The 17,639-nt window shown below is 43.0% G+C and overlaps 1 protein-coding gene across 2 annotated transcripts in view; it reads right to left on the bottom strand.

Moving 5' to 3' along the window:
• Positions 1–17,639, bottom strand: part of PHF2 (PHD finger protein 2) — an 86,645-nt gene that overhangs the window by 41,980 nt on the left and 27,026 nt on the right. For both annotated transcript variants that reach the window (XM_049827054.1, XM_049827053.1), the window contains exon 2: positions 108–193. In XM_049827054.1, coding sequence (XP_049683011.1) covers positions 108–193 — 86 coding nt within the window. The remainder of the gene's footprint in view (positions 1–107; positions 194–17,639) is intronic.

Below are 17,639 nucleotides of genomic sequence, written 5' to 3'. Positions count from 1 at the left end.
GATATTTAGGTGTGTCTTTTTGTAAGAAAAAAAAAAAAAAAGCTTCTTTTCTTTAAACATACGGAATCTGCTGTGTATCTGAGGACCAGCTGTGCAAGTATACTTACAAGTAGACTTTCCATGGGTTTTCTCACAATTTGGACAATGATAGATGTCTATATCTGGTGCCTCTTCTTCTTCAACACCCACGCAGCTGGAATATATGAAGGCAAATATTACATTAGCTCGATTCCATCTCCAAACATGCAAGCATGCAATTAATAATGAAAAAAAACAAACCCCAATAAGCTGTGCATTTACTATGCAGCTATGCTGACTGCTAACAGCTATATCAAAGCAAAGCTTAGGTGCTTTTTACACTAGTACAGTCAGACTGGATTTTTTGCAGCCTACATTCCTGATGTGGTGCTAAAAGGTGTCAGTCAGAAGCCCGCTACCAGCTCACCAGGGACCTCCTAATGGCAGAGAGTCCTAAAGAATTTTTTTCCCAGGGAGACCATTTTGTATCTACATGATGTTCTCCAAGCACCATCCCACGTAAATCTAATTAACAAAACACATCTTCTTTACCAAGCATGTATGGACAGCTGCTAGGTACCAGAGTAGCCTTGGCAAGGTATACCATATGTAAGATTTATATAGGTTACATCTCTATTACAATATACGAAGATGAGGAGGAAAAGAAGACACATAGCTCACAGCACTTCTGGCTGCCAAGGAGATGGGTTGTATCACGGCAGCTGTTTAGAACACCCACCGAGATTATTTTGGATGGCACAACATATGCAACAATACAGCGCAGCCTGTGGGCACGCCGCGTGAATGCAATCCAATGGCAGAACACAGCGCTGCGGCAAAACAAAACTAAACTGCAAAGGAATGAAGTACCCAAGATAAGAAGATGTTGCGCAGTCAAAGCACCGAGCAGCCAGCCAAATAATCAAACTCCAGAATGGCACTGTTCCTTCCGACGGAGGAAAAGCAAACAGGATCCTGCTCCTGCTTGCTCGGTCCGAAGTAGCCTAGGCTGCAAGGCACATTTGCAGCACAGAAAAAAGAGTTTCAGTTGGGTGCTGTGAGATACGGCCCTCACGTCATGGATCCATGAGAGCTCAGCTAGGCAAGAGGATCCACAAGAGGCAAGAAAGGTAGCTTCACCTTAACCACCTGCACAAACAGGCTAGATCACACCGCGATAAAAGTACTCCTGGAGTTTCTCTACTTCACCACCTGAAATGCCTTTTCAGTGCTCTTCAGTGAGCAGAAGACACCGATTCATCTCTTCTGCCAGAGAAAGGGTTTGGGCACGGGTCATGGCAATGCCATCCCCATGCATATGGTAGCGTTCAGCCTCCTTGCATCCCGCTAGCAGTTCAAAGTGGCGATCGGTGCAGGAAGATGAATTCAGAGTTTTTAGCTGCTGGTTCTAACCCACAGCAAGCAGAGGAGAGGATGTTTGCTCCTCTCCCACAGGCAAGGCAACAGGGTGGGTCAGTTGTCTAGTGATGTACAGAATACCATTCTCACCATGTTCAAGCTCTTTAAGACAATACCAAAGTGTCCAAAATTACAAACAAGTTAAATAACTACAGAAATTAATGTAGGTTGGATACACCAGCAATTACTAAACATGATGGTCTAGATGTAGGAAGGCCCTAAACTCCTGGTTACTGGCAGACAGGAAGGTGCACAGATAAAGGAAGGATAATGCATGATCATGCATGCCCACCTCTTCTATGCTTTTTTAAGCCTTGCAAGTCTCTGCTGTTGTGAACCAGCTACCTGGCTCCACGGAGCTCAGAGCTCTTTCGATGCCTTTGGTGGGGGGTGTGCACATGTGTGCATGCACACGGTGTACATGAGCACACACACAAACACGTGCATGCTCGGGACAGGAGGATTAAGTGTTAAAATGCACTATGACCCTCTCTGCTTACAAAGGTGGGTTTGAAACCATTTTTGAATCCAAGGCACACAGTGATGTGCAACTGTACGTATCATGATTACAAACACAGATCTACTTGCTTTTAGAAAAAAGCATCAACAAAACCAATATTCAGTCCGCAACCGAGCTGGAAAAAGCCAAACTAGCTAGATATGGAAACAAATCTTTTTGTAACCATTGTAAATGTTTTCTCAAAATAAGATTCTGCCAGAAACCTCTGTGGATATTTTCATCCTGTTGCAGCTGCCAGTGTGCGTATGGGACCCAGCTCCCTCCAAACCAAAGAGTACAGGGTGAGAGAAACTCTCATTTTTGTGAGTTCAGCCTGTGAACAGCCTGGTAAACAGGACATTATTTCGGAATTGTCTAAAAGCAACTTCAGATTTGGCTGATTTTTATTTTTTTTTATTAAACAGTTACTTGATAAAATACAAAATTATTGGGTCTCCGTGGGCAGACAGCATGGAAAACTGAAGAGTAAGTTTGCAGACAGGAAAAATCATCACAACAATCCAGTCCTCAGAGTCAAGTACATACAGGCAGTAAAATACCAGATTAAGCAGTAGAAAAATTAAACAAACCCTGGCAGATTAGAGCAAGCATAAGAGAATGTGGAGGATTCTTCTACCCATAAAGCTGCGTCAGCGGCTTATGCCACTGGATTCAGCTTGTTAAGCTTAGTAAAGGTATGGATTAGGCTCTATACAAGGGCTTGAAAAGTCTATATTTAGCTAAACTAAGGAGATGAGACCCTTGGGCGCTGCATGGACTGCTATAGGAGGAGGTATGAAAAGCTACTGCATTGGGCAAAGGCTTCAGTGTGGTGGGAGCTATTGTTCTGAGAGCAAGTAAAAATATTTAACTAGAACAAAAAGGAAAAGTAAAAATAACTGACCTCAAACTCAAACGGTCCTCTAGAAGATGCAGTCAACTTTTCCAACGACAACATGGCTTTCGAATAAGGTTTGGCCATTTACAGTTACTCGTAGGCAGAAGCCACTATCCTCACTGTACATGAAGTTGCAAGTACAAACTGTCCAAGAGATCACCCTATCAAAATGCCTCAGGTGATCTTTAACCAAAATATGACCCAGTTCCAGTCTGTGCCCCTTTTCTCAATGAATAGAGCTTGACTCCCCAGGTTATTTCCATCAGCAGAACTGTTTGTGGGCTTCCACATGAATATAGGCATACAAAATTGAATTGCCACAGTTAAAGACAGACTAAGAGAGACAACCGCTCAAGAACACTCCTGCCAGAAGAGGGACAAGGATTTTTTGCTGGGTGTATTGGTTTTATGTGGCAAGGTTTTGGCAGTGGAGGGGCTGTCAGCTCTGCAGCAGTGACCTACCCTTGCGCTGGTCTCCAGAGCATTTGCACCTGTGAATGAGAACCAGAAGGAGATTGCCAGCCTTGGCAGAAGTCAGCGCAGAGTCCTGAAGAGGTCTCCTGCCTAATTTACAAATGTATTTTTTCTCAGAGCAGTTAATCAACAATATAACAGAATCAAAGCATTTCTCCAGCTGAAGAAAACCAAGTCATCTATAGCAGCTGAACAGTGCTGTCCTTCCCCTCAATCCCCAAATCTGAGCACAAACGGTGCTTTGTGTTTTGCATCTATTTTTTTTTCATGAGAACACTCCACTTTGGTCCCTCCAGTTTCTTTTTTCAGCCCCATTTGCCTGAGAGAAACACAAACATAAAAAAGACTCGAGCCAAGCGTTTGACCCCCTACGACGATCAAACGGGTTCAGAGTCAGACAGTGCAGGATCACAGGCGGCGTGCTTGGGAGCAGCCTCCAGCAACGGGCCCTGCTGCAGCCAGCCCCACATTAATCTGTCAATATGAGCCCTGGATGCGTTACCATCGACAGAGGAGAACTGGAAAAAGCTCTCAGTAGCACTTTTGTGTGATTATTCAGATCCGCTGATGAGATAAAAATGGACGTAAGAGGTTCAGCAAAGGTACTGCAAGGCAGTGTGCAAGGCAGAGCTTGCAAAAGGACGGGCAGGGAGCAGAGGGCCAAGCGGCAGGAGGCAGAGCTGCAAGCAGCCTTGCGAACAACAGCAGGAGCAGATTTATTTGCCTCATTTGTAGCAGCAGTCCAAGAACCCATTTCAATAAGCCCACAGACACCTCAAAACAGTGTGCTGGCACCCCAGCAAGACCCCACACTGCTGCAAGAACTCACAAATCAAGCAGTGCAGCATTTACGCCACGGCAGCCTGTGAAAGAGATCGCTGAACACGTCCTCCTGTTTGCACGGCAGCGGTACCTCACGGGCACCGGCAATTTCATACTCGGAGGTGTGCGCGGGTACAAAGTAGGTGTCCTCCAACAACGTATTTAGGCGTGGATGTCTCTAACTGTCTAACTGTGAATTATCTCCAGCTGCTGCTTTTTAACTGTGTGATAATTAAGGCATTTGGCAGGACCAAACACATTCTTGGTGAAAGCATCAGCTTCCCAAAGCAGATCAGAAGGAGAAAACTTTTACTTGGTGAAGGATAAGGAAGGAAGGAAAGAAAACTGTCCCCAGACATCCTGCAAAGCCTCACACTCACTGTCCCATCAGCGTTAACGCGTGAGAGGTTGCAGCCCTGACATGCCAGCTGGGAACCAGGGATGCAGCTGGTGTGGAGGGTAAGGATGCAGGACGCAGGAGCACCAGCATCGCGGCAGCAGCCAGCACACACTGCTCAACCGTCACGCTCATCCAGAGAAACCCTGTTCCACCTTTTTGCCCAAATGCAGGAAAGATGGAATAAGAGATTAGTTATTGTGCATCCAAAAATATCCTGTTGGAACGATTTAAAACAACTTAATGGCTGATTTTTAAATAGTATTTAAGTGATTTAACTCAGGTTGAGGCAGTGTAAAACTAATTTGATAATGAGATAAAAGTGAAACATTATTACTGATGCATTTGAATTTTACCAAAACTGTTATAAGAAAAAAAAAATAATAATGAAAAGTAAAGCCTTTGATATTGCAGCTGTTTAAGCTGATATATCATACATTTTACAGTGACTTAATGAGAATTAGCACAAACAGAAGCATTTGCAGTCAGGGGCTACAAATTACATTTTTATTAGAAACTCTGCCCTTTGCCACTTTAAAATGAAATTGCTTCTGTGTTCACAATGAAGAGATGTTCAAATTTCAGTATTCTGACAAAGCTAATGACACTTTTTCATGCAGGCAACAATAATAAAAGGTGCCTAAGTCGGAAACTGGCTTTATAGCATGAATGTTTATGAGAACATTGATTTGTCATCTTCAGTGAGATGACATTTTAAGTAATTTTATGGGAAAAATTAACCCACATAGTATCTGTTCTACCACAACCATGTAATCTCCATTATCAACCAGAAGACAAGTATGGAAAAATATGAAAAAATAAAACAACCAAACAAAAGGCTACTTGATGGGAAAGAAAATAAAATCTAGTAATACATAAATAGAACAGAAGGAAAAAATAAGCTAACATCTTAATTCTGAAAACAAACCAAAGCCAGACATTTTATCCGCTCCTGAGAAGCACTCTTCAAACATAGCACAAATGTGAAATATAAGGTGTTCAAATAGACAATTGGGTTTGTAAGAAAGGTTGCAAGCCAGCACAGATGGGAGTGACGGCGGCTCCCCAGGATGCCTGGCACCTGCATGCTCTTGGGGGGCTGATGCTGTACCCTTTGCTCTTTGCTGAACAGCCATGGACCGCACTGACATTGGATGGGAAGGGGCACCCTCACTCCCACCTCATGCCCCTAATTACAGGTCCCGATTTCTGGAAGAGAAAAATGAGGAAGAGCCCACCTCTCCCTACGTTGCACACTTTATCTACCAAGAAGGTCAGTACAATTGTACCTTTTTGCAGATGAGGAATTTGTCACAGGCGGGATTGGAAGCGTTTGCTCAGGTTACCGGCAGGTCAACAGCACAGCCCAACACAGGGCACAGGTCTTCAGCGCTCACGGCCGAGTACAGCAGTGCCTGCCACATCCATGGTCAAACATGTTGTTCAGAATTTCTAACTAGCAAATAAATCACCAGAGTAGTTGTTATATTCTGTGTATTTTAACTTAAATTCTGTTTTCAACCTTTACCACTTTACCAGAAGCATGCTGAAAGCTTAGGGAATTTCAACAGGTGAAAAATGACACTTCAACTCTTATTTCACACAATCACATATCTGCTTCTCCTTCTCTCTCTCAATCACTCCAAATCCAAATAACTTTTATACCCAGCCACAAACCTGGGATACCAGCATCACATTAAGTCTTGGAAAGTGGTAACCGATTTCACACTCCTCCTTCCCTTCTCTTGCAACCTGGAGGTAGATGGTCAATAGTCTACAACCCAGGAGAGCAGAGGGTTGTTGCTGACAGGTCCATCTTCCAGCATGCTCGGGGGCTGGCTGGGGTACAGGCAGCAGGGGTGCTCAGGGCCAGCTGCTGGCTCTCCAGCAGCAAGCGGCTGCTCCACCCCAGCCCATGAGGATAAAGCATCAAAGCCCCGGGTGGGGCAGCTGCCACGGTGCAGAAGAGGTACTCACAGCATTTTTATAAGTAATAAAGGTCATAATTAGTAATTAACCTGAGCTCATCCCTACCCCTTAACAACTGGTATAGTTTCTTGATGTGTCATTTATCACGTGTTGCACAATAATGCTCTTCCTTAACGTGTCATTTGTAAGGAAGATACCCATCCAGCTTCTGAAGCTTCCACCAGCTGAAAAAAACTATAGGTACTGTGGGAAACTCAGGGCTTCCCAGCAGCAGACAGACTCACACTTCACAGTTTGATGCTGGGCCACTGTTAAGTGACAGCAGTTTCTTGGGTCCTCATCACAGCATCCAGACATGCAATGGCTAACATTGCAGACACAAGAGATGTTAAGAAAAGACCAAAAAAAAAGGGAAAGAAAGAAGCCATTCCAAAAGCAGTGAAATGAGCTGTTCCTCGGATTTGCATCTTGTGTGCTGTTTTTCTGGTGGCTGTCACAGGGTGAAGTCTGACCAGGGCTCTTCCATATATGCTCTCCAGTGTCTAAGGAGCACACACACAAGCCTTTCCCTAAGCAGAAGGATTTGTCTCATCTAATCAGCCACGTATTTTCAGAAAACATGCAGGAATCTTTGAGGCCTCAAGCCTGCTGTCAGTTACAGTTAAAGCTAAACAGCAAGTTCAAAAGTCATTTGGGAGAACAGAAAGACACATCAGTGTCACTTCAGTAGGAGACCCAAGAGCAAGCAACGGTAAGAGAAAACCCATGTGTGCTGGCTTGGGCACACGTGCAAGTGTCCAATACGTGGGACTTGTTGAATTAGGGCATAGATGAGAGATAACCCTAGCTACACCAGATAGCTAGTATTTCATGTCACCTTATATATGCTCACCCTCGGTGCATTACAAACATAAATTTAGAGGGAAAGACCTCCTTTCCAAACCAAACTGTATCTGTTCTGTTCCCATTAGAAGCACAGCAGCTTCAGCAACATGCAAACATAAAGGCAAGGAAAATCTGCGCTATTCATCAGGTTGTTATGACTGTCTTTAATCCCAAGAAAATTACGTAACTTCTTTGACTCAATTTCTCCAACTATAAAGCAGTAATATTAATACCTGCCTGATAGCCTCAAAGGCTGCTGTAGTATAATTAACAAACATTTGCTCAGTGCTTTGAAGATGACAATCTCTGTGCAAGTGCTGGGTTGTGCTACCTACACACAGAGCTTTCGCTTTAGAGGTCTGTCTCTACTGCCTGTAAATTGTCCTGTGGGAATTTACAAATAAATGTTTTCCTTGTGACATTAGCCCTTCCTGGGCTTCACAACTCCACGCATTTTCACGGTTACTTTTTAAAACTAAAATTTACATTTGGGTTTCCGCAATTCTGCGCCCAACCTTGGAGCTTGTTTAAAGCAAAATCGCCGTGTATTTGAAACAGGAAGAATTAGCCTCCTCCACCTTATAAAAATCTTGAAGGGGCTTCTTTTCTGTTCTACACAATTTTGACCATGTTCCTGCAATCTAAAGAGGTTGGAGGAAAAACCAGGAGAAGGTGCAGGTGCTATAGCCCGCACAGACTGACTCTGGATGATTTCATACTATCTAAGGGATGCTAGCTACAGACAAGCAACCTTAGACTGGTCCTTAGCAGGGAAATGTCCACACAACTATTGCCACCAGACTACAAACGAGTACATACAGCATATACTAGGAATACTGTGCTAACACAGGACATGTATTCAAGTCAGTCAAACATCACCCGTGCTTCTGAGCATGTGCCATGCCCATAAAAGCCACAAAATCATTCAAGTACTTGGGGGCTGGAGGCGTGACATTAAAGAAGTTTTATTCCAGCGAACAGGCACAACACTACCAGTCCTGCAGCTTCCTCGTGGCTGTGTGTTGGTAAAAGCAGGCGCAGGGGGTAAGGGCATTGCAATACTCTCCAGCCCCCCAGATCAGGACAGCATGGGGGGACACCAGCCCTGGCCGGCCCCGGATGTCCAGGCAGGATACGAGGTCAGTGCCAGCACCCCAGAACCAGCCTTTCCCAAGAACCATGTCCAAACTCTGACAAGGAAAAGGGCACGAACAGGACTGCTGCTGAAATCAGGATGACTGCAAGTGATGTTCTCCTTACTTTTCAATTATGCTCCTCCTTTGATGTGAAAAGCCTGGTCCCACCATCCCTTCCAGCACCCAGCGGGAGGCCGTGCTGTCTCAGGGGCACAGGGTGGGATGTATCACCATTTTTACCTTATTTATTATTCAGGAGTTCTTTGGAGCATGGGGATGTTGCCCACTCTTTTTGATGTTTGCAATGGTACAATTAGTTGCTTGCTTATAAAGTAGGTGCCCTTTCCTTTTAGAAAGAGGAACAGAGTAAATCTGTTTGTTACAGTCCGGTTGAAAAATGCCAACAGGATTGAATTACAGCAAGGAGCTGCTTTCTCTGCTTCTTCGTCCTTGCACTTCAGCCAGTTGTACATTTTGCTGTCTTGGATAAACTTTGCTCTTTAGTTGACTGAACCACATTTTGCAATTTTTTTTCAAACTTGTTTGCAGTTGTGGTATGCAGCAGAGAATTAGCCCTTTGGGAGAAAGCATGAAATACTTGACCTCTATAAAACTATTTGTAAAAGTGAGTGAAATCAGGACCTCCCTGAAAAACAAATGTTACAGCCAACTAAGCCAGCTGTAGAATATTTTTTTAATTGCAAATGGCTGAGGAACTTCAGGGATGTTACTGGCCAGTGCAGGTGCTTGGCACCTCCCTGATTAAGAGATAATCTGCCCTATCTCTGCAGTATATAGGTATTCAAGTGTACAGTCCACCTACATGTTTATCACAGAGCTCTTTCTGCAAAGGGCTCAACATAAATCGCAAACCCCAATGATGTGAAATGTTCAGCTGCTTGGCACAGGGGCTTGCTGCTCTTGCTGAAAGTGGCAACCCACACCGAGCTCTCCAGAGAGCAAAAATCACAGGCAGAGTTTTAAAAACACGGACTGAACATTTTTCAGAAGGTGCACCCCAAATTGCAAGGAAAGCTAAAATAAAAGTAAGCCTAGAAACAAAATGCAGACATTGAGAACTTAAATTACATTCAGAGAATTACAGATTTTATATAATCAACAATATCCAGATTGTTCAAGCCTGAGTCATAAAACAAGTTTAAAAACACCAGAAACGAAACATATTTAGCAACCGAAGCTATTATTATAGGATATATTTCCCTAAAGTATAATAGTTTTGTCTCTATTACACTGAACACTATTAATGATAATCCGTCCTCAGTTGCTATTTTTGTAAGCAGGTTAGTTGTTGTGGAAAAAGATATCCCGTTTTTTGAAGGCATTATATCTGACCCACTCACTGAAGTCCCCAGTGATTTCTGTAATCTCAACACATTACAAAGGAAACAAAAGTTTAGATCACTCTGCAGAGAGTTACTATTTTTACATGGTTGCATTGCTGTTATTCATAGGCATAAAATGCTAAACTACTCCAGTGGCTTGGATGCATAAAACCCACTTTCAGCCCCTACCTACATTCAAAATACCATAAGGAAGATTCTTCTAAGTTGATGGTAAGATGAGTCCTTAAAATACATTGCACACTACACCACTACTCCACCTTAGGAAGGAACGTGCTAGAAGAAAAATTGGAATTTTTCACCCCAACAGAAGCAGCAAAAAACAATATGGGGAAAAAAGGGAAAAGGGTTTTTTGTCTTGAAGCGAGTAGCTGAATGAAGCTCAAGAAAGGGGTGTGATTCTTAAAAGCATCCCTGAAGCCACTTGGAAGCCCAGGTCTGATTTTAATTAGTGGTATTCACACTAAGAAGCCTCCAAGCCATATGTTAGTTACTCTATATTCTTATTAGTGAAGGAACTGTGTGAAGCTTTTGATGCTTTCTAAATTGCTGGTCCCAGTTCCATGGAGGGACAGTGACCTCTGCCATCCAGCCATCCGACCATGACTCTCCATCCCTTGGTCTCACTCCCAACCCCTTCCAGGCTCTGCAGAGCCAAGTTCCTCACAAAGCAGCACAAATTTGGCTGCACTTTTCTTTCCTTCAATTCTGCAGTTGTAGTTCAACTATGAGCCAGATTCTGGATGCCATTCTAGTCTTTCTGGGCTGCTCTTGGGGCACAAAAGACCAAAAAATTGCCCTAAGTGCTCATCTGGGAATTCCTCCAGCACAGGGGGATGCCTGGGTGCCACAGAACCAGCCTGCATGACCTCATTTCATACCAGGTAACAAAAGTGCTCAATAACGTATCAAACACAAGGCTAATTTTGTTTTCCTTTCTTAAAAACATACAGTTCTCCTACTTGGGAGTAATGCAGAGAACCATGATCTTAACATATAGAGAGAGGACTGGAGTCCTGGTGAGGTGTTACAAAAACACTCTTTATCTCTTTTAATATCATGTTTAGCTAATGTAATGACTTAAAAGTGGTTTCCCAACCTTTGCTGGTCTGTGGAGTCCTGCATGTTTTCCTGACATCCTCCATAGAACAAATCTAAGCCTACTGACATCAGGCTTGCTTTTCTTAGATCAAAAGTCTGTTATAAATGGACAATGATTTCAAGGGGTCCCTGGAACATGCTGAATTAGAAGGCTCTCTTTTCTGACACCTGGAGAAACTAAAAAAGATCTGAAACAGTCTAGGTTTTGGCCAGCCAATCTTACAAGAAAGCAGGAGCAACTCAAAAGCTGTTTTAATTTAGAAGAGCCATCAGTGATTCAATGATACTGGCACATTCCTTAAGGCACAAACACAGCCACACAGAGATGTTGGTGCTTGAATCCAGCAGTGCCAATATGCCCTCAACTACTCAATCTGGATACTCACAGTGGTGCTAACATGACCCCACTGTAGAATAAAATTTACCTGTCCAAATGAATACATAGTAATCATCAACAATCTGTCCCATTTACTTGACAACAACTTGATGGTTGTCAACAACTTGATGGTATTACAATTTGACATGGTAATACCATTTTGCCCCTTAACAAACTATCCAGATTTGAAGTTAGTAACTTTGCTGTATTAGTTTTATTGCAACATGTTTTCCTGGTGCACCCAAGACTCTTTATTGCAGCAGCTGTCTGTGATTGGAACACAAGTCAACATGAAGTCCACACCTTCCTTCTGGCCTTGCTATCACTCCTTTGCATGCCAAATTCCTCCCTGTTGCAAGAGCCAGCCAACATTACCGTTCTCACCCAGCTCTCAAGAAAGCCTCCAGGAAGAGCTGGAAGAGTATTTACAAACATCGACTTGCATAGGAATTCAGTTTTCCAGGTTCTGTATTTAAATCCCCACTGTGCTTAGGAACCACAAATCTTTACATGAGGTGTTTAGTGTCAGGGAAGCTCACAGAAAAAGCAGATTCTAGATTTATGTTTGAGACTATCACCAGAACAGGCATTTTTAACTTGTAAACTAGAGGTTTTGCTCAACCTGAATCTAAGACATTTGCGTACACCTAGGAGTTATACTTGTGCAATCATGATATACACACACACATAGAGACTTTGTGACCTGCAGAGTGTCGTCGTGCTGTAGTTACCAGGTGAAGTTACCTGGAGCTCTTCCTGACCTCCTCTGTGGACACTGGATTTCAAGGCAAGAGCTTCAGCTATTGCTTCTCTGCAGAGGCTGGAATCAAATGACTCTCTTGGGTCTTTTTACAGGGTGCCACGCAGCTTGTTCAAATGCTAGAACAATACAGCTCTGCTAGCAAATGCTCTGCCCAGGCCCATATAACCTCCTCCACTGGACCCATCACACCAGGGGAGCGCTGCATCCAGGGGCAAACTCTGCCCTAACGTTCACGCCCTTGGGCAGACAGAGCAGCCAGATGGTTGTCGCTGCACCGTGAAGCAAGGGTGGAAGAAGGGGGGAAACCGCAGGCTGCTTATCTCTTCAGTAAAACTGGACCTGGCACTTCTGCAGCTGCACCACGTGTGGTACCCAAGCTAGCGCGAGAGCCTGGCACCGCACGCAGCCCCGGCGCTTTGGCAGCACTGCCCTGCGAGCCATAATTAGCTCAGCTAGCCTCATGAAAGCTCAGACCTGAAACTGTTCCCTCCAGGAGCAATGTCAAACTGTAAGCAGTGGCGAAATAACCTTCTGAAAGTAAGTACTGTTTATTTACAATAAACCTCCCTCCAAACTGACTGTATACCTATCTTTCCCCTAACTGTTCCTACCCTAGAGTAGTCTCCAAGAAACTTTCTCCCTGTGTAACTTGAAAGCCACCGCCATTCCGCTCTTAAGAAGGTGTTTCAATGGGTTTAAAGTTCTTTCGATCTCTAAGTCCTCGGCTGGCAAACATGGCCTGAGAGAATAGAAGGGTCCTTCGAGCAAACAGCTTGCCTCTTATTTTTCAAGGGTGCACTGGGGCATGCCAGGGTGTCCTGCATTACTCTTCCACAGCCTTCTCTGAAGGTAAATTAGTACAGCTGTTGAAAAATTCTGATAATCCAATAACTTCTCACTTATTCATACAATTATTAAAAGTAATTATTAATAAATCAATGCAGGTCCACTTCTCATCTGTCACAGTTTGGTCAAACCAACCAGTATGCATTTAACTTTGAATTTTGAACACATTCAAAACATAACTGTTCAATAGCCACCAGTCTCTGAAGTTATTCTGGAAAGTAAGGACCTCAAAGAATCACTAGGTATTCACTGAAAAGGTTAAGCTCAGCTTTTGCAGCTCTAACAGTAACAGAGGCTATGACTCCATTGCAAGTGGGTACCAAGCCAACCTAGGATCCTACACAGGGCTCCAGGCTGCCGTGAAGCCTGTGCTACTTGCTACTCACATTGGTACACAAACCAACCAACCTAAAACTGCTGCTGGTGAGCTCACATAAGCTTCAGCCCGGCGATAGTGCAAATGGACTAAAGCCACTCCTGAAGGCCCATGCTCTGAAAAGCTTGTACTCTTGGAGACACAGGGAAGTTTCCAGATTTCCAACGGCTAACCTATTTCCTTCCTCATAGTACCCAAGAACCCCAGAATTTCATCAGGAAAATAACATTTTTTTTAAAGATGGATGTTCACTAAGTTGCAGGCAGGAATATAAACCCTGTGGATGCCCTTCCAGAGAAACAACAATCTTTATCATGAGCAGCATGAAAAGCCATCTATTGAATATAAAGCTCAATGTCCTGTCACAGTTGTCTTCACGCTCATTTCAACATGCTACAGGTCACTATATTATTGCTTTAATTTTCAAAACATTCCCTTAAAAAAAGGCAAGAAAGTCACCGAGGAATCAGTGGTGGTCTTTGCTTAGGTGTGCATGCCAATAAATTGTTTTGCTCCGCAGCCTGTGCTCTCTCTGAAGCCCCAACTCAGTTTGGATTCAGGTAACTTTTTCAATGCCACTGGCTTTGATATTAGGAATGGGTGGCAAGGAACCAAGTCACAACCTTGGCTGTCATCCCCTGCCACTGAATACCTGAGCAGTTCCTTAGTTTTGCACTCCATGAGAAGCTAAGAGGCAGAGAGACACAATTCTGCTTTTCTGAAGCAACAGTAAATAGGTCATGCGACAAGCAGAGATGTAATCTCGCTCTCACTCTTGCTTTAAGCAAAACATGTAAATTTACAAAATGCAAACAGTACCAAAGAGACAGGAAGCCCATGTAGAAGACAAAATATTAACATAAATAAACTGTGAAACATCCTTACTGCATGTTTCCTGATCCAGTAACGTAAACAGCGATTGGTATGAAGAATTTGAGATGTGCATTCCCTATTGTGCAGTCTTCCAGAGGCTGACACCGGTGTCATGGTACCATAGAAACAACACATTTCCAATTACCAAAAATGTGTTAAGTTAAAATGCCTTGCAAAATGTAAACTCACGCAAAAATTTTAATCATCTGAGCCAATTTCTGCTCTCAGAGTCCATCCTCTTCTATGTGTGTGGGAGCTGAATTTGGACCTGCTTATGTCTTATTAATAGAAAGAAACCTAAATATGAAAAATGAAATAAAAAAGGGAAAACCACCCGTATGGAGACAAGGTAAAAGCATGCCAGTAATCCTACAGGTGTTTTCAAATATACACAGATCTACCCCACATCTTCTCATGACTGGATGTGTTATTCTGTGTCAAATACCTTTTTCCTAGGTTTCAGAGTAAGTTCTATCTTACAGTCCCTTTGTCATAGTACTATTAAAACCAAATTTTGCCTTCAGTTTAGCTTCTGGTTAAGTTGTATCTTTTTTTTTAAATTTCCTACCAGGCACCTCAGTTTCCACAATAAAACTCTATAAACTTGGATCCTCTCACATCAATAGTGGAACTTGTCAAATTTATCACCTGTCCTCTCAGAATTAAAACCAAAACAAACAAACAAACAAAAAATCACTTCTATATCTATCTATCCACACTGGAGACACAGATATATCCATACATGTATAAAACTACACAGACAGGCACAAAGAACATTTTCATGTAAGCACAGTCTTGACCCTAAATAGACTCCATGAAGTCCACCAGAGAATTACTATTGATTTTATCTGGGAGATGCTCAGAGGCTTCTGTATTTGAGAGGAACCTAAGAGTCTAAGATTATACATGTAGATAACAAACATTAAACTGTTTGCTGTGACCCATCTAGGGACAGGACTACTTGCATTCACCCCAACATGTACTGAGCTGTACTGCTGACAAGACTTGGAGGCAGAAGATACAAGATCAATGTATTAGCCTCTCATTTTTAGTCAGCAAGATTTTAAATATTAGCAACACACAGTGCGCATCCCTTAACATTAATGCTAGCTGCAGTCTAGGGGTAGAGATCGACACAGCAGAAGTGGCAGACAGAGGAGATCTAAGAATAAAGCATCAGATACGTCAGTTATTGACAAACTCAGTCCCGGAGTCAAGCAGTCCTTCAGCACGTACTCAGCACTGATTTCAAAGAGACAGAAGTTGAAACGCAGTTCTGTAAGAAAATTTTGCACAATCTGGGCCTTTAATTACAGCGTTTTTCTACTGAGTAGCACTTGTACGAGGCATAACTCTCCCAGCGGCAATGCTTATGTCTTTGTTTAAAGCTCAGCTGTGCTCCATCACCCCTTAAATAACTGTACAGTGGGATTTGGATAAGGATGATAAAAGTTCTCCTCACTGTGCTCAGTAAGGAGGGGCTAAATGTTGCAGATCACCATCATATTTAAGGATAAAAATGAGTCTGCAATACAGTAATTCAACCAGGCTGGACAAGATGGAAAGCTTTGCCACTTGTGGTGTCAACACACCCTATTAAAGCCCATAAGTGATTTGGCTGTGATGATTACCACTCCCTAAGCCTCCTGTAAGAGGATGATCTGTGAGGGTAGCAGGGTCCGTGTAGGTCTACACTACCCCTTTGTTAACATAATGTACCCTTAGGTCTCTTTGGCTCATAAATAACTGTCGTTGCCATCACTTGAATTCCTATAACTTCACTGAAACAGAGTTCAGGATGACAAAGGTTTTTAAGGAGTGAGTGGACCATCCACCTTCTGTGTGTGTTGAAATCAATGCCTGTGGAGAAAATTTGACAGCTACTGTTTCTTAAAATCAGGCAGTTCTGATATCAGCATGCAATTAAATGTTAAAAGCAAGAGATGTGCATCATCGACACTTTTCCAGATCCACCAAGAAAACAATGATGTCTTCCTTCAGTCCTTAATTCTGGGGCTTGATGAACCACTGTGGTCATTTCTGGAGTTGATTAGAGGAGGTCTGGTCTTGATCCAGACAACTGAGATCAAAACAAAGCCAAGGGTCCACCTGCAAGATTGGAACCTTGGACGGAAAGTTCCTCAAAGCAAGCTATGCTTCAGCAAGGGTGATGCCCGTGGGCAGGTCCCTGCCAGCCACCCGCCGGGCAGGCAACAGCCGCTTGCAGCACGGCACCAGTCCTTTCCAAACTGCATCTACTAAGGGCCCCTGATCCAATTACAAAAATGTATGGCTGGTGATTTTGTGCTTTGCCTTGTTATAAATAATAAGGTTACGTTTTCTTCATAGATCTTTTGATTTTTTTCCTTTGGGAGACTCGCGGGTGTTAATGGCATTAATTCCTATTTGCCAACCTTGTCCGTATAAATGAGGATGTTCATTAAATTAATGTTAAGCAATGAGCACTATAATTAGGACACACTTAAAATGCAGCATGTCTAAATCAAAGACTGTCCAAGATGTTCTCTTTTTTATTAAGATATAATTCGAAGGAGGCTTAGTGTTTAGTTTAAAATGAATGGCATTTTCCAACAACCCCTTCTCACTACAGCGATGTACAGACCAAGGAAATACACCACAGACTGGCTCTTTGCAGTTGACATTTTTTTCATACACTCTGGGGTAGGAACTCCTATTATATTAATACTGAGTTTACTGTGTAATTTTTTGCCACTGATAGCAGTAAAGAAAGAAAGGAAAACAAAGAAACACGAAATAGTGGGCTGCATACAACTAATACAGTTGTGACTTTGGGAGGCAAAGTGTAATGTCGCAATTTTGATGAGAAGTTGACCAGGTTACAGCACTTGTAGTTTATTTTATTTCTCTAGGACCAGAGGCTCATTGAGGACACATCAGTCACACACGCCACCCTTGAGGAGGTATCAGCTAAGGCAGAGGTAAGTGCACCAGAGGTGTTATAACTCCAAGCCTAGGGCCAATTCATTCCTAGAGCATCCTTTGTGTTGTCCCGTGGAGATAACTCAGCCATTGGTGTTTGCCATTTTAGGCCAGACTGTCCACAGTTGCAGACTAGTTGAGTTTTAGTCTTTGAATACAAGAGTCACTCAGTGGGGCTCACTGAGTCATGCAGAAAATCCGTGGCAGACTTAAGAAGCAAGTTCAGCTCTCCCAATTCCTACTGGTGAAAGACAACACTCTCATACGAACAGACCAACCACAAACAAATTTAGGCTGAAAAAACATTTCTAAATAGGGGGGGAGGTGAAAGTGCCAGATAAGATTCTTTTCCCCCTTGTTATTTTAGATCAAATCAAAATTCTGTTTCATCTCACTGTCATATAATTTAAAATAATTAAAGGCTTAGAGATTGACCCGGATATTTAGTCACACAATTCCAGCTGACTGCAATGTCTGTCATCTGGGTGACATCAAAGGCAACACC

This window comes from Accipiter gentilis, chromosome 23 (genome assembly GCF_929443795.1).
Source record: "Accipiter gentilis chromosome 23, bAccGen1.1, whole genome shotgun sequence".
Taxonomy (NCBI): domain Eukaryota; kingdom Metazoa; phylum Chordata; class Aves; order Accipitriformes; family Accipitridae; genus Astur; species Astur gentilis.
This window is presented reverse-complemented; position numbering and strand designations above follow the sequence as displayed.